We start from the raw sequence: 22595 nt of genomic DNA, 5'->3' as shown, positions 1-22595 counted from the left end.
GGATCTATGAATATGACGTCGAAACCGCACAACAATCGACCGAATGGCGCTTCGAAGGCGAGCCGTTGTTCTAAATTTTCATCCATTATAAAAATCGCCACACGAAAATTGTTCAACTTCTTTGTATAGACGCCAAACAAAAACTAATCGTACGATATGCGTCAAAATTTGACAGAATGTGTATAAAAGTGTTGCCAACGTTGAGAGAATAAAAGTTTACCGATTGGACAAGCGCGGGAATTTTAAAATGAAAATTACGGTTCTTTTTTTATCATAAGGTATTATATACATATTCGCAAAAGTTCTGTTCGTTTAACATAGCATTTGAATTCGGAGATATTTTGTATACTATTCTGTGAATCTGATTCAAAATTGACCAATCTTTAGGTGATTTTTTTACAACGTTTTACTTTGATGACTGTCGCACTTAACCTTGACATCCTTCCGATGAGTGCTTGAGCTGGATTATTACTTCACACTTCTTGTAAGTAACTATTGACAGATGGACTTAGTTTGCCTTGCAAGCAGTAGTTGTTTAGTTATATTTGAACAAGCAAACAAAAATTTGAAATTGATTCTTATATTCAATAGTTCCTGAGAAATCAAAAAACAAAATCTAGCACGAAGAGTGTACTGCAAAAAATCAAATTCCGATCATTTCTACTACATAAAAGACCGCCGCTATTTTATAATCTACACTTTTCTCTTGTAATGCATGCTTCGATTTTTTAAAATAAAAAACAAGATGAGTAATTTGAATAAAGTGGGAGAAAAACACGATTTGCATTCCAATTTAATTTTTGAATTTTTTTTGTTGGTTATTATTTTACATATATGTTACAACACAACGCAGATTGGCAAGAGAAAAGCGTGTCGTAATTCAATTTGTAGACATCATTGTTTATTTGGTTAAATTAGTAAGCTTACTTTGGCACTCTGCTGAAACCTGCGGTATCCAAAACCAAAACACTCCAACTAGTACTGAGAGCATTGTTATTAAGAAATAGAAAGAATTTACAGGTTGTAAATGTAAATTAAAACTGCTTAGTCAATGTTGTGAAATGAGTAAAAATGAATGTGGTGAGTAAAAATGAATGTTTATTTCAAGTTTACAAAAAATCACGTTGTTATATCATCATTGCCTTTGTTTGATAGATCATTGATGGTTTGAGTTTTTAGCATCTGAGTTTCGGATCAGATCGTAATACCAGGATATAACAGTGTGCATTATTTTGTGTACAATATGTAAGTTACAATTTATATAAAACATATCTTAAGTTGTCCGCAGGAATGTGATAATTTTCTGTTATAGAATAATACAATTAATCTGTCTCAACATCATCTGATGCAAGCTGTTTCTAATGCAATTTTTGAAGCATTTTTTTTGTATACCATGTAGCACACATCTTGCTTTTCTTAATGGTCAAATAAAATTGAATTAAATATTATTTCTCGATTTCTTATTCTAAATTATGTTGAATTTAAAACAAATTTTTCGATCAGTGTTTTAATCTGTTCCAAAATAGTTTGCGAGAAGTATCATTACTTCCTAGTATTCTGATTTATTTATTTTATTTGAGAATACTATTTCAAGGGGTCTCAATATTTGAACAAACAGACACTGTAATAAAATATTCTACGAGAGATTCCCAACTTTGTAGTAATGCAAAATGTATTAGAATTTGGTTAAGCTTTTCTGAACAAGCATATGTTCATTGAGCCTGCCGAATTATTTATTTGAAAAAGGATCCATTTTGCAATTCTAAATATTTTGGCATGGTTCAGATTAACGGTGAACACAGGGAACAATTCATAAATTCTAAAAGAGAACACTGATTATCCACACATTTTTGTGAAATTGGCGTTATAACTTAAAGCAAGCAAGTAATCAATATATCATCAAAATGATTTGAAGACCTCACCAAATCTACATCATTTAAACTGCTGTTAGTTTTTAAATTTATTTAAAGCGAATCTGAAACATTTCGTTGCCAACCCAAGATATTCATTGTCTGCATTATAACTACTGATCGTACAAATGAGAAAATATTCAAATTAGGCTAATTAGATTTTATAAAAACAAAATTAACACCCAATAGCATCCACAGCATCAAAAACTTGTTTTTAGGTAATTAGTTGTTCTTAAAAAAAATGAAAAACTCAAGATAACACGAACTGTACAATAGTAATTTACTTTCAACGAGCCCCTTACTCATATTGTGACAAATAAACTCAATTTTTCATCCCATATACCTTCTCCAAAAACTTTACCAAAGCCACTGTGAGGAAAATTGAAAAACATTATAAATTACAAGAAGTTTGTTGTCGTACATTTCTATTGAATACGCCCGTTAGAGTTTGGTATTAGCAGTTTCTGTTTGGAATTAGTTTTTTACAATAACGAGTTGCACTCGCATGAGTATATATTATATGTAAATATCTGTAGAAACTTGCTTTAAAAAACGGTGAAAGGATCTCATAATGAAGCAAATAGTATTATTTGGTTTAAAACTAAGATTCCTGTATTTGGCAAAATATGTCACTAGTAGTAGATTTCAGATTTTGTCGATCCGTATCGGTCCGATCATCGGCCCGATTATCGGATCGATTGAGCACGATATCGGCTCGATCGTAGCGCTGCAATCGGGTCATCGTCGGACAAATCTGCACCATTTGCATCAATACCGTCAACCTGATAGAGCGTTACGCTTACATTATGTATCGCTAGCGCAAAAGAGTGAAGAGATGCCAAACAAGGCATTATCGAGCGGACATCGGGCATTCCGTTAGTAAAGATTGTATTTTTGCTGAATATGCGTGCCCCATGCTTCTTTTTGGCAAACCATACATCAGAGTGCACTCCGGTGTGAAAACTTCGATGAAAATATGTGCGTTCCTTCTCAGAGAATTTGAATGCTCTGCTTTAGCACTTTGGTGTGATCCGGTGCTAGAGGTGAAAGTAAATAAACACGCGCTTTCATGATATGTGCACAATGTATGGAACAGTTTCTCTTTGTTAACTTACTCTTTTAATTATTACGGCATATTCCTGTATTTTCCAACAATTTCTTAACTACAGATCTTTGCCTAGAATAATGATCTGAAGTCGACGGGTTCAGTCATTATTCTAGGCAAAGAGTTAGAGAGAGGGATCACCGTAATAATCAAAAGAGAAAGCAAATAAAGAGAAACTTTCATTTGCACTTAGAACCTTTTCTCGTGTTTGTCTTCAAGTGCTCTCGTTGATGTTATCAGTGCAAGGGGGAAATTACTTTTGCTCTTCGTCACACAGAGGAAATGGACATCTCTGCTTACAAGCCAGATGTCGCATGTTCGAGCCCGGCCTGGAAGGGTTCTTGGTGTCAGTAGAATCGTAGTACTAGCCATGGAATGATTCTGTACGCTAAGAAAATTCCACAATTGCGTCAGATGCAAGAAAATATGTTTTATTCAAGGATGGCTTTTATCGTATCAAAGAACGCTCACTAGCAACTCTTCACACGATTCAATCAGTACCACAAAAAACCGGCATGGTTAATTTAACATAGAATAGACACCAGTGCGAGAGCGAATTTCTCTCGATGATCTGTCTAAGAATCAAAAGGTTAGCACGCTGCTGTGGAGATTCTCTCTGAAGCAACAAACGGTTGCTTATTCTCGTTTCGCGATCTGATTCAATACGCGCAGTTGATAATTGCGATAGAATCATTTTACTATTGCCGCTTATTTTAACTATGTACATATAACCTTTGTATAAGTTGTGTCTATGAAAATGTATGTGAATGCTCCACACAAGGGCTTTGAAATATTGAAACCTAACATAGTATGAGAATCATCTAGTCGAATCATCGATTCGATTTTTTGCGATAATTGTCAACTTGCGATTCTCTCTTGGTAAAATCCACACAGCACCGTTCATTACCAGACTGTATTTTTTTGAAGGGCCGTGAAATACTCAGAGTATGAATTGGAGAGAAGAAATGTAGAAAAATTCTCTCACGGTTCATGCATTGAAAGATACGAGTTTTTGTAGCATCTTCTACCGGATTTAAAATATTGTATACAATATAGATAAATATCGAGTAGCTACTGTCAAATTATCGGGAATCACCAACACTGGTTTTATTACAGTATATTCAATTAGTCCTAGTTTATCTGCGTAATCAAAGTCAACGTTGGAAGAATGTTTATTGGCCGTCCCAAAAACGAGAGAAATGTGCTTTGAATGGTACATTAGATTTTTGATGATCACGAAAACACGAGGAGAAGATGTGCATAATAATGTTCATAAATTGAAAACCTTTTCAACATCAATATTTGTGGTTTGAGCGGTGAATGGAATGAAACGAAACCGTTTTTCCAAATTCCACTATGAAGAATTCTTAACTAACGTAATAGTGACAGACCAATTCCAGTATTCCGAATGCTATTTGCATTCATCCTCAGTGTATCAGTTTAGAAGTCTGTTTTTTTTGCGAAACATATTTTCCGTATATATCTAAAAAGAGTATCGCTAGGCTAAAAATAACTGAAACGTATCATTGTATCGTTAAATATATTGAAGAAAATTGCAGTGCATTTGGGTCCACTTAGCAAAATCATTCAAATGATATGATTTTAAAAATTTGTCACAAAATGAGATAAGGGTTAAATAAAAGATAATTAAAAGAAAACTAATCAATGTGTTAGCTCAAAATAAAACACTTATTATAATTGAAATGATGAACTTACATGGGAAGCAATTGTCCGTCAAACCTAACCGCGCAAAGGCTAGAATGTATACTTAAGAAAAAACAAATAAGAAAATTTATTTTGAAGTTAGGACAACCTTTGTACAAGACTGCTTCAAACAAAGCTGTAGACGAACACAAAATTGAATGTAGAACGATCTGGTTAGTAATCAAACTAGTTTGATATTATCATATACGTTTACTTATATTATATATTAAGTTAGAACACTCCAGTGTGAACATACTATGAAAGGCCATTCATCTCATATAATAAACAATCATTAAAAATGTTCAAACATCCTGTATAAGTAACTATTGCCGTATTCGAAAAAAAGGACGGCTCGTTTCTGTTTCATAACTGACAAGTTGTACCAAGTACAAACTTATGTATATCTGTACGTGCACTACTCGTGCAGGTATTTCGGGTGTTGTTGTGATTCAGTAGTCGTTTGCTTTTCGTCGCGAACAATAAACAATGTCCACGATAATTTTTGCTCATGTCAGCGGTTAAGATCGGGATGTAATTAGATTTGTGTGTGCAAAAGCTGATTCAGCCAATTTTTCAAGAATTATGCCTTGTTCATGGATCTACTGAGAGAATCAAAGGTTAGACAATGTTGTCACTGTAAAGACCTACGAGAAAATTCATGATTTTCTTTGGGAACTTTTTTACCACCACTGTGCATTTCCGAACTGAGCTCTAGTATAACAGGAATTTTTTATAATAACAAATCAATCTAGTGTTTCTAAATATTATTGAACATCTATTGACCGACGATTTGTACAATCGATAAAAATACACGTAATATCTAACGAAAATATTCAATGTGTGTTGGTAAGTATTCGAAATTGAACATGATGGCTATTTTCTACAATATATTGGCTCAAAAGGTAGAATCGGTGCGTTCGCTTCAAAGTTCGCGTCCGAAGTAAATATTTTTGTTCCATATACATAACAAAATGTTGGATGTGGACCGAGTATTCAGTAGTTTACCCTTAATTAGATCGAGCAATATTTTAAAATAAGTGAGACTGCTCTTATAAAGAGGTAGGTCAGTCAAGTACAATGTAGTACATAGGTTTTATAAGTATGGTTGTCTGATCTAAAAAAAATCCTGTTATCCCTATAGTAACATAGTACCTCTTCGTTCTTAACTGTGGTCAGCGAAACGCGGTGGAAGATCGCAAACATCATGCAACAGCGACGATTAGTCTTCAGTTGAAAATAATATTGTGCTCCAATCGCTCTGTTATATCATCAAAAAGACGTGCGATTCCATCCGGTCAAAACAATAACATAATAAAACGGAGAGTCTTCTCTCACGTGCTCGATTCGAAAGTGTGGTCTTTGTTTACATGAATTTCGCTGTTCTCACCCATATTCGTCCTTAGCTGAGAGTGGGTGAGAATGTTTCACCGAGAAGGACCAAGTGAGATGATAATGACAGTGACGATGAGCATTCTTTTCCTTACAATCGCAACATATTCATGAGTGAAATGACAAATAGGATGGAAATTTTGACGAAAATATTGTTCATATTACCTAGAGGGATCAGAATCCAGTGCTTCTTTTCCATTACTATCTGGTATTTTGATTTATTTGCACTTTGGTAGAAAATTTGGTTATCCTAATGCTTGGCGAATTTGTATCGAAGAGGGTTCGTTCCGGTGATGCTATTTTAAATCCGCCACTCGATGGAGAAGCATTTGCACTAAATCAATTTCTCATTGGATTAAATTAGCAGTTCTTTCTGGTGTTGCTCATTCGTTGATTTATTTTTCATTCAAGTATGCCTCTTCACTTCCGTGTCGATACTGCTCTGTTACACTTGAATAACTGCGAAGAGCCTGTAAGTTGTGATTGAGAACTGTTTGGAATCAAATATGACACTCTGAGTGCGATATTAGGTAGAAAAAATTATGCAAGTCGTACTTTTGTATCATTATTTCTACCAAGTAAATTGTTTTTGAAGCGTTTCGCATTATGTCCATATGTCTATTCACCTTATCTGTGTGTAAATTTCTAGCTATGAGCTAATAATATGAAGTGTCACTTCAATTTTTCTGCTGCCAGTCAACCAGATTTTTCAACTGAAATCATGCAATTTCGAACAAGCATCCATTATGAATCAATATATTTCTTCATAATTTAGACAGTTTGCATTAACACAAATAATAAATAGCACGATTTATCAATCCTTCAAACCTCCAATATCTGCAATGCGCCATTCGAGCTAGACAATTTTCTTTACAACTTTCACCACCAAAATGTTCGCCCAAATTCACTGTTCACGGCACGTTTCATAGACGAAAAGCGTTTGCAGCTATTTTTACACTGTTCTCCCTGATTATTCCAATGGTTCACTGCAAGATTTTGAAGGAAAATTGCATTTTTCCGCAATATATGCAGCGATTTTCCATATCCAATATTGTGCTCTTCTTGCTCTTGTTATTCAGTCTCGAGAGCATCCGTTCCTTCAGTTTTAGGTCAGCACCGACGGAAAGCTACGACGAGAGTGACGACGACGTGATGTGTATGTTGCTATTTCCCGTAAGATTCAGCAATTTTCGCGCAAGAGCTGTCGTCTCAGGCCCTACATTCTCGTATATTGATTTTGAGAGACTAATATGCACTTCCTCACTTCTTTTGTCGAGTTGAATGGGTGTTGCTTGAGTGAGAAACGGTCTGTTGATTATTTGTCATTTGGCGGCGTGAGAACAAAAAGGAAAATGACTTGTGACTAGAACTGGGTGAGTTGATATTTCACTGCCTCTAATTTTTCGCTATTATGTTTTGGATGGATGTAAAATAAAACATGCACGATTTTCAAATTTATATTCGAATTCGTGAAATTCGACAAGTATTTTAGAAACGGTTGCAGGTGTTCGCCCTTATGCTGACTAACAGCGTTTTGATCTTTCGATTGAAAAACCAGTACGCTGTTATTCAGATTATGATCCATAATTAAAATAATAATAATAATATGAAGTGTACAATATTATTCACAAAAAAAATCAATTTTTGTAGGCTAGGGTATGGATAAATCGTGATGGGTAACTCGACGCCTTTGACGCAGCCCACCTGGGTTCGATTTCCATCCCCCGAACAATTAGGATCATAATGTTTTTTTGCGCCCTGGCGAATGACCCTGGCCGCTCTGTGATAAATAACATTTTTTATAAAAAAACTTGAAATTCACGACCTAAACGCCTAACGATTTCCCTTGAGATTTATAGTCTGTAACAGAAAAGCTAAACGGATGGATAATTGACATTTTGAGCATAATACGCACGAAATCTTCAGAAAAAAATTAAAAAGACATCTTTCGAAGGTTTCAAGCCATTATTCACATTCACTTCACCTGATTTCCACCGTGTAGTGAAACCGATAATAAGGGCCAATATCTTTGCTTCGACTCTAAGAAGCAATGCCACAGACATACAAAGCGAACACTCGAAACGCACCTATTTTCAATTTACCCTGAAAACCAATCTTTCGAACATAGATAGTAGATCTCACTCTGACAATTAGCTTTCGTATATGAGATGACTACTGAAGTTGAGATGAAAGGGGGTGTGGTTACGTTACGCATTTGACTCCAAATTTATTTAATTTATCAATTGAATGTATTTTTTGTAACACAGTTAATCTAGGTTCATCTAGAGAAATACAAAAAGTATGACAAACATCCTTCGAATTCGAATTGGAATTGCTCCATAAGGGCTGAATAAGAGCTGAATAGTTTTGATTTTTGAGTTAACGGTGACAGTTTGACTTTACCACTTGTACACTACTATCCTGTTGTCTCTGAATGAAATTTCAGCGCATTGTGACAGCAATAATTTCATTCATCATGAAGATTTCACATTTTTCATTTTTGGAGTTTTAGGAAAACAACGAATCATTTAAAAGTTCCCGTTAATAACTTTTTTGTCTTATAGTCGTTCTATAACTTGACTTTACGGCATTTAACACAATTTCCATACCGAAAAATGGAAACCTGAATCGTCGACACGACCTGCCACTCGTTCATCAAAACTGTATAACAATTTCAACCATCCCTCAGTAACTGGTAATGTCAAACGAAATCGCTTCGCGAATTTTGGGAATGAACTATTCAAATGACTGATCCAGGATGCGATTTAGCGGACTATATTTATCTATTAATCAAAGATCCAATTGCATTTCATTTGAGAGAATTAGAGAACACCCGTTGGCTTTGATATCAAAGTTCTCAATCAATCTTAGATTAGATTTCGTGTTAGTGTTAATCGAAAACACGATAATATGTTGAAACGTGAATAATTGAAGAAAATGATCGGCTGTACTGTATCTTTCAGGGTTGGTAGTCTACTAGTCCATTTAAACGACAATTAAGGTAGATCCGCGCATGCTTTAGACTTGTCATGATCCAACATTACAAATATATTTTTAGTTTATTTTAGATTTGATATAAAATTTGAGCCTCTTTACACCATTTTATACCATTTTTGACATTCTAGCCGTTGCAGGTTAGATTCTAGATGTTGTCCATCGCTAACATTTAGGCTGATTATGAGTTTAGGAATCCTTACCGATAGAGTTGCTAATTTTGCTGGATTTGTTCAATATGAAATCTTCTTCATGAACTAGTGGTTCCGATATTTAAAACATATTAAAAGCTGATTTACAGAATGCGCCATTGTTATGACCTGGAAAATATAGTCTCATCAGATCAATTAATTTTGTGATCTAGCAGTTCTATTCGTATTTCAACCACCGTATTTTCATTTCATTCAATCGCTCGAAATCTCTGTATAAAACGCATAAATCGACGTATTAATTCATAAAATTCATAATCATTAATTTATTTAGCAAATTTGTATAAATTTTGAACAAAAACCATTCACTTGGAAGAAAATAAATTACATATATTTCTAAGACATTGTAGTAGTAAAAAGATTTACACAAGTATTTTAAGAGAATATGTACCATTATTTAGATCATAGAAGCTATTGGATTTATACTAGTTGCCAAGGAATACATGTTATATTTTTATATATTCATTCTCATCTACATTTTTCGTGCGCAGTAGTAAATCACAAGAATATTACATCTTGTTCACTACAAGCAATATACGCCGCACTGCGCAAGTGTCGACCTGTTGCGCTAGAGATAGAACCTCAGATCTCCTATACCGACCAAACGAAATCTTTTTCAATCAATCAAAAACAACCAAATGTTGTTTACCCGTAATAAAATTCGAGAATGACACGAACGGGATACAAATCAGCACATATCGAACGTTAATGAGTTTAATGCATTGTTTACGTTCCGGTAAGTGTAAACAACTTCCCATTCGATGCGTGTGAATTGAGCTCACGGAAAGCGCAAAACAACAACTGGCACTATCTGTGTGATATTATCCGAAACCATGCCAACGGGAAAGCTCCATGAAAACTGCTCTGATGGGGAAGCTTGGTGGATAAAAGCTAGATAGTTTGAGACAACATTGTTTCGTAATTCTATGATCTAATTGGGTAAATAAACACCGAGCTTGGTTTAAAATTTTGTCATCGGATTTCTTTTGTGAACAAAGGTAAACTCTTTGGGATATAATATGCTTGGATTTACTCTTGACAAAAAGTTGTGAGCCTGTTTTCGAAACAGGTGTTGTAAAGGTTGCTGTATATAACCTAAACTAATGATTACGCACATATAATATAATAGTAAAAATACGTTTTCATGAAGTAAGGTCCATACTTCATGCACATGGAAAATATTTACGTTACTGAAAAAACGTCATACAATCGTAACAGTCCAGACGTGTTTACGAAAATGCCTCCGTAATCGATATCGTCACTGGATATTATTCCGGTAGCATGTGCCGTCATCATTGTATAAAGAAAATAGCATGATCCTAGCACTGCCGCAAAAAAAATTGTTAATGTATTTTTGAAAATAATCGACTGTTTACACAGAGCGAGCCCATCTCTACCATGCAAGCATATATGAATATATCGTGATTCATCCACGATCTCTGTATAAACAATCGTTTGTTTAATGTACGAAATCCAGCAAGTGTCCGGTAAAAAATGCGGGCGGACGATTAAGACCGTGGGTTGATTCAACCTGCTTTCATTGAGATAGCCGCCGAAGATGATTTTCAATAGTTGAGTCGTTTTCGAAATATTGAATCAATTATCTTAGGAAACAAATCATAAAATAAATTTACGTAAATACTGTTTTCTCTTCGTATATCAGTATTAGTGATTAAATTATACTACTTCGAATTCAGTAACAACAACCATTGATTGTCATGATTGCATTTCGATTATTTATGCTCATATTCACAAAAAAAAATGTTATCTATACATCTGCCATGTTCGTTTTGGAGGACTATAAACCTTGGATCCAAAGACAAAACAAGATCATTCATAATGCTAATAAATAAATAAATGATAAGATTGTTTATTAAGTCTTATACGCTAAGTAGATTTTAACAGGTTTGGAAACTATCCGTTCCCGAACGGTTCTAAAGAACTAGCTCCTTTAAAGGGATGAGTGAATAGAAGTTCTTTAATAAGGCATGATAATTCTCTATTTATTAAAAATAAATGATTTCGAAACGGTTGCAAATTTTGGTATACGGTAAACATACATTCGCGAAAAGGTATTAAAAAGTGAAAGATTACAAGTACGACTATACGCACAAAAGTCACTGTGATAATTATTACTGCATTTGCTTGCAACAAAATATGTTTAATTTGTTTTGTCGAATAAACATATAAAATTTTGAGTAACACTAGTTGTTTTGGCAGAATTATCAAGTTCTGAGCGGTTCTTTAAAATGAACGGTTTTGTCCTTCTGTAGTTCATATGCATTAATAAAGTTTAGTACCGTTCTTCAGTGATATTTCGCTTGATATCAACAGCTCAAAATATAGAACATACCGAAATATAGAGCATAACCTACGCAGCATGTAAATTCGACTAAATCAATGACGTACGAGCATTATCAGGTAGTTACTAAGATGTTCCCATGTTTGGACTTCTGGAATGAAACTTTTTTTTTGTTTTCTCGTTTAGGTTTATGTCTTATCACCATCACGATGTTGCTTAAGCAAGATCTTCTTGCTTTAATTCGTACAAATTATTTCATCGATCAATGGTTTTAAACGTTCTTACCAGTGGATGGTCGTCAACGTTGGAATCACTGTCTGAAGCGAAGGAACCATTCACGGCACGGTGTGTGTTCCCATCTCCATGTTCCTTTTGGAACTTTGGATGTACGTTTAAACCCAATACTTTCCGCAAATGACGATTATTTGGTGTGAAAGTTGACATTGATCCACTGCACGGATGATTCGCTAAACGAAAAATTTAATTATTGCCTTGGCTGTTTTTTATTGGGTCAACAAAAAGTCATCGATTCAACTAACATTTATGTTAGTTTTTTTTCATAAACAGATATTTTAGATGCTGTCAAATGTCTCAGAATGATACAGAAAACAAAAATATCTTTGGTTGAATCAGCAACAATTCAAGTCATTTCGAATATTTTTAAAGTACTATTAGAAATCACTCCTCTGATAGGTAAACGAAATGAGTTCTAACTGTGCTAGTTAATTTTTTCAATAAAATTCGAAAGTAAATACTGTGTTTTAGAACAAAATTATAACTATAGTCGCTCCACGATCGATACGATTTTTGTTTCTGAAAATGTTTGTTGGGATCAGCATAACCCAAAACGGTTTCTGGAGTTTTAAGAAAACAACGAATCGTTTATAGTTCTCGTTTATAACTTTTTTGTCTTATAGTCGTTCTATAACTTGACTTGACGGCATTTAACACAATTTCCATACCGGAAAATGGAAACCTGTATCGTCGACACGACCTGCCACTCGTTCATCAAAACTGTATAACAAATTCAACCACTCCTTAGTAACTGGTAATGTCAAACGAAATCGCTTCGCGAATTTTGGAAATGAACTATTCAAATGACTGATTCGGTCAACATAAAGTAGAAACGAAGCTTTAAAAAAACATTAATTATGTTATGTATTACCGCTATGTCAGCTAATTTTCTTGTAGGTATATTAAGAGACCGTGTAAAATGTTATAACCATAGAAAACTACCTCATAGTAAAAATAAAACATTTTTATTTTATTTTCTTTTTATGTAAATGAACACTTCATCTGCAGGATGCGATTTAGCGGACTATATTTATCTATTAATCAAAGATCCAATTGCATTTCATTTGAGAGAATTAGAGAACACCCGTTGGCTTTGGTATCAAAGTAGTCAATCAATCTTAGATTAGATTTCGTATTAGTGTTAATCGAAAACAGGATAATATATTGAAACGTGAATAATTTAAGAAAATGATCGGCTGTACTGTATCTTTCAGGGTTGGTAGTCTACTAATCCATTTAAACGACAATTAAGGTAGATCCGCGCATACTTTAGACTTTTCATGAATTATCCAACATTACAAATATATTTTTAGTTTATTTTAGATTTGATATGAAATTTGAGCCTCTTTACACCATTTTATACAATTTTTGACATTCTAGTCGTTGCAGGTAAGATTCTAGATGTTGTCCATCGCTAACATTTAGGCTGATTATGAGTTTAGGAATCCTTACCGATAGAGTTGCTAATTTTGCTGGATTTGTTCAATATGAAATCTTCTTCATGCACTATTGGTTCCGATATTTAAAACCTATTAAAAGCTGATTTACAGAATGCGCTGTTCATTGTTCTCACCTGGATAATATAGTCTCATCAGAGCAATTAATTTTGTGATCTAGCAGCTTTATTCGTATTTCAATCACCGTATTTTCATTTCATTCAATCGCTCGAAATCTCTGTATAAAATTCATAAATCAACATATTAATTCATAAAATTCATAATCATTAATTTATTTAGCAAATTTGTATAAATTTTGAACAAAAAACGGTTCGTATGACGATGAACTATTATGACGAACAAATTTGAACAGTTTTGAGCCCAACTTTGATTTTTTTTTTTGGTGCCATCATATTCTATAACGGTTTGAAACTTAAAATCTCATCATCCCTTGTAAAATTTAAAAACTCATCACCATGTAATTGTTTATGAAATTTTATTTGGCCTTCTCTTGGGCAAACGATTGAGTTTGTCTATTGTCGATACCTTAAGAACCGGAAATCGGAAGTCGGTGTAGCCAGAGTCAGTTAAATTCACCTAAGAGATTGTAAGACATTTCATTTGATTCGAAATTTTTGAAAATCAGTGTAACCGTCTTTGAGAAATCGTAAGACGTTCCAAATGGAATTTTTGAATTCCTTCTAGGATCGAAATGTGATGTGAAATTCACATTTTTACACTAATCACTCTGTATCTCCTGAACCGGAAATCATATTTTATTTAAAAAAAAAGAAGTTTTATGGTATCTTGAAACCTTTCATTTGAATATTAGATGGAGAAAATTGGCTCAGCCATCCACGAGAAAAATGTGTGTCATTATTTTAATTTCGTTACACATATCATGCTGTAGTTCCGGAACCAGAAGTCGGATCAAAGTTTAATTCAGGAACCTTGTATGGGAGCATAGGAGTTTTCATATGAACATGAGTTTGTAGATGGGACGTTCATTTGAATTTACACAGTTTTTCAAGTGCGTCTTGCAAATCGTGTTTCACTTTGCTTCCAATCATCGCTTTATCATGAAGCGCTCCAAACTTCTTCTACTGTCGAACGACGACAGTTGGAGTTTCATTTTAATGACCGCCCTGGTTCAGTTTGAAGCCTATCAGTAGTTAGCAAATTTAACAGTTTTGAGCCCAACTTTGATTTTTTTTTTTTGGTGCCATCATATTCTAACACGGTTTGAAACTTAAAATCTCATCATCCCTTGTAAAATTTAAAAACTCATCACCATGTAATTGTTTATGAAATTTTATTTGGCCTTCTTTTGGGCAAACGATTGAGTTTGTCTATTGTCGATACCTTAAGAACCGGAAATCGGAAGTCGGTGTAGCCAGAGTCAGTTAAATTCACCTAAGAGATTGTAAGACATTTCATTTGATTCGAAATTTTTGAAAATCAGTGTAACCGTCTTTGAGAAATCGTAAGACGTTCCAAATGGAATTTTTGAATTCCTTCTAGGATCGAAATGTGATGTGAAATTCACATTTTTACACTAATCACTCTGTATCTCCTGAACCGGAAATCATATTTTATTTAAAAAAAAAGAAGTTTTATGGTATCTTAAAACCTTTCATTTGAATATTAGATGGAGAAAATTGGCTCAGCCATCCACGAGAAAAATGTGTGTCATTATTTTAATTTCGTTACACATATCATGCTGTAGTTCCGGAACCAGAAGTCGGATCAAAGTTTAATTCAGGAACCTTGTATGGGAGCATAGGAGTTTTCATATGAACATGAGTTTGTAGATGGGACGTTCATTTGAATTTACACAGTTTTTCAAGTGCGTCTTGCAAATCGTGTTTCACTTTGCTTCCAATCATCGCTTTATCATGAAGCGCTCCAAACTTCTTCTACTGTCGAACGACGACAGTTGGAGTTTCATTTTAATGACCGCCCTGGTTCAGTTTGAAGCCTATCAGTAGTTAGCAAATTTATTTTTATTCAAAATAATGTAGAATTAATAAACCTGGAATAATTTGTGCGATCGTAATGGAATATGCGCAATAATTGAACTATAGACAGAAATAAGAATCTTTCATTTATATATGTTTCGGCACAGAAAAACTTAATCTTATTGAATAATGCTATAAATATATTTACGCATAAAAAAAAAATTCAAGTTTGTTCGGGATAGTTATCATGGTTGACTGGTGTTTTTGGTTTTATCGTCTTCCGTTTGATCTACCCACGTACCTGACAACTTCAAATTGATTTTGATGTTATACCTCCCTTCAGTAACGTAATCAATGAAACATTGCTAAATCGCAAACAAGTTGGTAGTTGAAAGAGAAATTATTATGCCCGATTTTTATCAATGAAACTCAATAAATAGTGATTCATCACTCGCTGTGTACCTTGCTCCATTAAATCCACAGAAAAGCTATTAAAACTCGATTTCCCATACGTACTTGAACTCGATAAAAATATCCGTAAAAGCTGTCCCACATGGCTCTGGTCCAACCGCTATTGAACCTTTGAAATAATACAGCTGAACATTTAGTCCATTGTGTGTGGTGCGGCAAAGAATATCAAAAACAAAAACATCCAGAGCGCTACATTGAAACTATGTACATTCATTGCTAGAATCACTTTACCATTTTTTTCTGTGAGAAGAAGCTTTGAAACGCTTTCTAAAGACAGCCTGATTGCGTTGTGATGATGGTCATGACACCCTCGGTGTGTAATTTTGTAAGAGAGAACAAGGGTGAAGTGGGGAGAAATGCCCCACTATTTTTAAATTAAAATAAAACAAACAGGAATTAACGAACCATTACTGTGAATATTTTTAAAAATACTACAAACATCACTTATATGTCCAATATATTTATTCTTTGAAAAATCAATGATTATCATAATAAATTATTAGCAACAAAAAAAAACAGGGATGCCGCTTTTGTATTATGTCGAGGTGGGTAAGGCATGACTGCTTCAAAGTTTCCAGTGACCACAGATTTAGCATTACATTAGCCTTCCTTTTATATTGGATAGGTTTTTTCATTGTTATTGTACGGCGTCTCGATCGATTTGTAGGTGTTGGAGACGTGACCATCCCTACAACCCAATAGTAATTGCTGGGCTCACTGGTGGCAGCCCGACTGTCACTCAGTTGATGCACCGACCAGCATCCGGTCTATGTGTCAGAATCAGAATGTGATATGTAGTAGAATAAGGAACACGCGTTTTTACCTCTAACTGTGCGTCTATTAATAAAGTCAGTTTTAATGTTTGGGTCGTGTTATATTCATTATCGGTCACCTCCGAACACACCCACAACAGTGGCGACGAGGATTTAAGTTAAATTGGCGATCAGAAGCTAATCTTCATCACCCACGAGAAAACGAGAAGCATGGCGGAATCTAACCTCAATCCGGAGCATCAGCAACCTGGAACCGGCTTACCTGACGGTCCACAGCACCCGGGAATGCAGCAAAACCATCTGCGTCATTCAGTTCCATTTTTCAACGGTCCACCATCATCGCAACAATCAGCGAATAGCAGCTCATCTTCTACAGAAACCACATACCAGCTCTTTCAGCAGCTTATGCAGCAGCAGCAGCTATTCATGCAGCAGCAACAGCTAATGCAGCAGCAGCAAGATTTCTTCCGGAGTGTCATATCATCGATCAATGTTCAGGTCCCTCCAAACCCTGAAATGATTCTCGACTCGCTAGCAAACAACATCAAAGAGTTTCGCTACGATCCGGACGGAAACATAACCTTCGCTGCATGGTATGGCAGATACGACGATTTGTTCGAGCAAGATGCCGCACGGTTGGACGATGAAGCGAAAGTCCGCTTGCTCATGCGGAAACTAGGATCAGCAGAACACGAACGTTACGTGAGTTACATCTTGCCGAAATCGCCAAAAGATTACAAATTCAGCGATACAGTGGAAAAGCTGAAAACTCTTTTCGGCGCTGCTGAGTCTGTCATCAGTAAACGGTATCGGTGTCTACAGGTAACCAAACAACCGACCGATGATTATGTCACGTACGCTTGTCGAATCAACAAGACTTGTGTTGAATTCGAGCTGAGCAAGCTGTCCGAAGAGCAGTTTAAATGCTTAATGTTTGTTTGCGGACTAAAGTCAGAGGGAGACGGCGAAATACGAACGCGGCTGCTGGCGAAAATCGAAGAACGTGATGACGTCACACTAGAGCATCTTTCGGAAGATTGTCAGTGATTGTTGTGCCTGAAGCGGGATACGGCAATGATCGAGTCATCAGCATCAACGTCATCAGTGAATTTCATCAAGCGAAAACAGCAGTTTTCAAAACGTCAACATAAGCCACCAGTGGAGACAGCCGGACCAGACAAGAGCAAAAATATTCCCTCTACACCCTGCTGGTACTGCGGGGGAATGCACTTCGTTCGAGACTGCACTCATTGGAGCCACAAATGCAAGGACTGCGGCAACATCGGACATCGCGAGGGATATTGTTCCTCTGCCAAGCGAAATTTCAAGACCAGCCGAAACAGAAAGCACCCAGGATCGTTAAATACAAAAACCGTAAATCTCCGTATAAATACCGTCGATCAAAAGCGCCGTTTTGTTAAAATTGTACTGAACGGTGTGAAGGTGCGTCTACAGTTGGACACGGGGTCTGACGTTAGCATCGTATCGAAACGCTTGTGTGAGAAAATAGGTAAACCACCCACTGCACCAGTAAATGAGCTAGCCTCAACAGCGTCAGGCGACCGATTGCAGTTTTTGTTTAAGTTCAGCCGTCTAGTGTCTTTCAACGGTGAACAACATCACTGTCAGTTTTACGTGGTCGAAAACCCGCTTTATCTTTTCGGAATCGATTTGATGGAAGCATTCGGTCTCTTTTCATTGCCCATTAACATGTACTGCAACAACGTCAGTGTTCCTGCTATCACTTTGCAGTCACTCAAAGCGGCATACCCGAGTGTATTTAGAAACGAGTTAGGATTGTGCACGAAAACAAAAGTGAAATTGGAACGGAAACCAGATGCAACTCCAGTTTTTAGTCCGAAACGTCCAGTGGCTTATGCAGTACACAGCACGGTTGACAACGAACTTGACCGACTGGAACGAGCAAAAATCATCACACCAGTAGACTTTTCGGACTGGGCAGCACCCATCGTCGTTGTCAGAAAAACGAACGGATATATTCGCATTTGCGGAGATTACTCTACAGGTCTCAACAATGCACTGCAACCGCACCAGTACCCGTTACCGCTACCGGAGGAGATTTTCAACAAGTTGGCTAATTGTACTGTATTTAGCCGAATCGACCTGTCGGATGCGTTCCTGCAAGTAGAGGTTGACGAAAGTAGTCGTGATTTATTAACCATCAACACCCATCGTGGACTCTACCGGTACAATCGTCTGCCACCGGGAGTCAAAACAGCACCGGGAGCTTTCCAGCAACTTATCGATACAATGCTGGCAGGTCTTCCTCATACGTGTGGTTATTTGGATGACGTCGTCGTTGGTGGTGTCACTACTGAGACACATTGGGAAAACCTTCGCGCAGTGTTTCAAAGAATCAGCGAGTTTGGATTTACCATCCGAGTGGAAACGTGCATCTTCGCTCAGCCTCAAATCAAATATGTAGGTCATCTGCTTGACTGCAATGGTCTTCGCCCGGATCCAGCAAAAGTTCAAGCCATTAACGAAATGCCATCGCCCACTGATGTATCTGGTGTTCGGTCCTTCCTAGGAGCAATTAATTACTACGGAAAATTTGTTCCTCGTATGCGCTGTCTGCGGTATCCTCTTGATGAGCTGCTCAAAGCGGATGCGAAATTCAAGTGGACAGCAGAATGCCAGGCGGCATTCAACAAATTTAAGGAGTTGCTGAAATCTGACCTACTGTTGACACACTACAACCCTGCACTTGATATAGTGGTGTCGGCAGATGCGTCGTCTGTTGGTGTCGGTGCTACTTTGTCACACAAATTTCCGGACGGTACTCTCAAAGTTGTGTACCACGCTTCCAGAGCATTGACAGCGGCAGAGAAAAACTACAGTCAGCCCGATCGTGAAGGACTTGCGATAATTTTTGCGGTGACCAAGTTTCATAAAATGCTGTTTGGTCGTCGCTTTCATCTTCAGACAGATCACGAGCCGTTGCTGAGAATCTTCGGTTCAAGGAAAGGGATTCCTGTTTACACATCGAACCGATTACAACGTTGGGCTCTTACGCTGTTGCTTTATGAGTTCACCATCGAGCACGTTCCGACAGCGAAATTCGGCAATGCTGACATACTTTCCCGTCTGATCAGCCAGCACGTCAGGCCTGAGGAAGATTATGTGATTGCTTCGGTCTCTCTGGAAAATGACTTAAGGTCAGTTACACAAGATGCATTAACCATTCTTCCTTTAAGTTTTAGGATCGTACAACAGTCTACACAGTCCGATCCTATTACCAAGGCAGTTTATCGTTACCTCCTTGATGGGTGGCCTAAGACCGTTACCGATGCAGAGCTCAAACGGTTTTATGCTCGACGTGAATCTCTTACCACGGTACAAGGCTGCATACTATTCGGCGATCGACTGGTTATACCATCGCCTCATCGCAAGCGTAGTCTTCATCAACTTCATCGTGGCCACCCTGGAATTCAGCGAATGAAGGCGATTGCCAGGTCTTATGTTTATTGGCCAACTCTCGACAGCGACATTGTTGATTTCGTCAAATCCTGCCGTCAATGTGCGATGGCTGCGAAAACACCGCCGAAGCCAGCGCCGTTGTCATGGCCTAAATCAACAAAACCGTGGCAGCGCGTTCACCTTGATTATGCTGGACCGATCGACGGGGAATACTACCTGGTTGTCGTAGACTCTTTCTCGAAATGGCCTGAAATTGTGCAGACGAGAAGTATCACTACAGCCGCCACAGTGAAAATCCTCAGAGATCTGTTCGCTCGCTTGGGAATGCCAGAGACACTGGTGAGTGATAATGGATCCCAGTTCACCAGTGCAGAGTTTCAATCGTACTGTACGAACAACGGCATCGAGTATCTTACAACAGCACCATTCCACCCTCAATCGAACGGTCAAGCCGAGCGATTCGTGGATACGTTTAAACGATCGATTAAAAAGATTAAGGAGGGGAGAGCGACAATGTGTGATGCTCTCAGTACATTTCTTCAGACTTACCGGAGTACACCTTGTTTTTCTTCTCCAGACGGCAAATCACCAGCAGAAGTTTTGTTCGGTCGTCCGATTCGTACTAGTTTGGATCTGCTCCGTCCACCATCCGATCGTGTACATTTGGAACAATCGAGTGAAATTCATCCTTTAAAGCGACAATTCATCGTTAAGGATACGGTGTATGCAAAAGTATTTGCAAGAACCAATGGCACTGGGTTTCAGGAACAGTTTTGGAACGTGTAGGTCGTGCAATGTACAACGTTCAGCTCGAGACTGGTAAGCTTATTCGGTCCCACGTTAACCAGCTTCGAGATCGTGCTGATTCAGAGAGTCGCAGAGTACCAGCATTGACGGATAGAACGAAACTTCCTCTCACCATTCTACTCGATGCTTGGAACCTTCCGGCCCGTTGCACACCAGATCCATTAGCACACTCAACACCAGTAGCACCCATTCCAAGCTGCTTTAGTTCGAGACAGTCGTCAGTACCAAATAGCCTGTTGAGAAGGCCCACATTGTCATCAGAGTCTTCGTTGTCTGCATCGTCTTCGTCATCTTCGACAACGCCAAGTTCAACATCAGAATTTCAGTCTGCTAATGAAGCCGACTCAGCTGTACAGGTTCCTCGCCGCTCTTCGCGTGTACGAAGAGCTCCGCAATGGTTCGATCCCTATCAGCTGTATTAGAAGGGGAGATGTTGGAGACGTGACCATCCCTACAACCCAATAGTAATTGCTGGGCTCACTGGTGGCAGCCCGACTGTCACTCAGTTGATGCACCGACCAGCATCCGGTCTATGTGTCAGAATCAGAATGTGATATGTAGTAGAATAAGGAACACGCGTTTTTACCTCTAACTGTGCGTCTATTAATAAAGTCAGTTTCAATGTTTGGGTCGTGTTATATTCATTATCGGTCACCTCCGAACACACCCACAACAGTAGGTATAGATGCCGCTCAATGTCAAATAACGATGAAAAAATACCTTTGCTTGTGATTGAAAAAATATCTTCGACAACGTTCTATCTGTCACGAAAATGAGTTATGAGTTATACTATATTTTACGCGGCGCGAAATAAATATTTCGAACACTGCAACGGAACTAACGATATACTATTGGTTATAAATATTTAAAGATAACATATAATTCACTACTTTTACTCACCTTTTTGTTGTCGTCACGCTCACAACTTTAGAGCACTTCTATTTCTACAAACTCAAAAATGCGGCTACTCTTCCTCACCCCACTTTGCCCTATATTATTTCTGAAAATACTAGAAAATGATTATTTTTTATGAAAAATTACATTTTATTACCCACAATTTCGGTTTTCCATTCGTGAAGGGTCACTTTCAATGCCCTTAATAAGTACAAGACTTCGAATTTCAAAATTGCAAAAATTTACTGTTATAATAAAACATCGACCTTCAACATAACGTTAAACTTGTTCTAATTCTCGAATTAGTTCACCTAATAAAAATTCCCGAAAAAGCGTTAGAGATACCACCCTCATACGAATAGTTAAACAAATAGTTTTAAGACAACGAATGACCAAAAAAGTCATCATTTAATTCAAACAGCAAAAGATGTTTATTTTAATTTCGGATAATCTTAATAGAGGTTTTAAGAGATCATTTTTCAAAGCTGTTAGGACGACCGTATAACCACACAGGTTTTTCAGATGACGGGCGATTATCCCGGGTGCGATTTTAACTGTTGTGCAAAAACTGATCCGATGTGTGCGGGCTATGAATGATGAAATGCTGCCTATAACGGTGTATGTCAAATTTTGGTTGGTATTGTAAACAATTTTCGTTTGTTCAAACATAAACGCAATCCAAAATTATCATTCATCTGTGGTAAAGTTTCGATTTATCAAATCCTGTGAACCATATGTTCGTATCTAACAATGACATGGTGAGGTGCTGGTATTCGATGTGACCATTTGTAAGACGACTTGTCACATAAATCACATGTAAGAAAACACGCCATAATAACGTCATACAGAATAATTGAGCGTTATAAAGTCAAACCCCTGTACTATATTCCGATGCGGAACTTGAGCTT

The 22595-nt window shown here is 37.0% G+C and overlaps 3 protein-coding genes across 6 annotated transcripts in view; 2 read left to right on the top strand and 1 right to left on the bottom strand.

Annotated features, from left to right (window-relative positions):
- LOC131430958 (protein quiver) overlaps positions 1–7267 on the bottom strand; it is a 36841-nt gene extending 29574 nt beyond the window's left edge. Inside the window, exons 1-4 of one of the 4 annotated variants that reach the window (XM_058596275.1) lie at positions 6937–7261; positions 6735–6821; positions 6274–6578; positions 928–981 (exon numbers count right to left, since the gene is read on the bottom strand). In XM_058596275.1, the coding sequence (XP_058452258.1) occupies positions 928–981; positions 6274–6307 (88 nt within the window). In that variant the 5' untranslated portion in view covers positions 6308–6578; positions 6735–6821; positions 6937–7261. Of the gene's footprint in view, positions 1–927; positions 982–4731; positions 4783–6273; positions 6599–6734; positions 6822–6936 lie in introns of all 4 variants that reach the window. The other 3 variants (XM_058596277.1, XM_058596276.1, XM_058596274.1) reach the window with 3 other exon arrangements.
- Positions 7268–16755: 9488 nt separating this feature from the next.
- On the top strand, positions 16756–17592 carry LOC131429298 (uncharacterized). Its single transcript, XM_058593357.1, has one exon. It carries the CDS (start codon positions 16756–16758, stop codon positions 17590–17592), a length of 837 nt encoding a protein of 278 aa, XP_058449340.1.
- Positions 17593–17605: 13 nt separating this feature from the next.
- Positions 17606–21419, top strand: LOC131430955 (uncharacterized protein K02A2.6-like). The gene has a single exon (XM_058596269.1). The coding sequence runs from the start codon at positions 17620–17622 to the stop codon at positions 20770–20772; it is 3153 nt and encodes a 1050-aa protein (XP_058452252.1). The 5' UTR covers positions 17606–17619; the 3' UTR covers positions 20773–21419.
- Positions 21420–22595: the final 1176 nt, after the last annotated feature.

The sequence above is a fragment of the Malaya genurostris genome, chromosome 2 (assembly GCF_030247185.1).
Source record: "Malaya genurostris strain Urasoe2022 chromosome 2, Malgen_1.1, whole genome shotgun sequence".
NCBI classification, from domain to species: Eukaryota; Metazoa; Arthropoda; class Insecta; order Diptera; family Culicidae; genus Malaya; species Malaya genurostris.
This window is presented reverse-complemented; position numbering and strand designations above follow the sequence as displayed.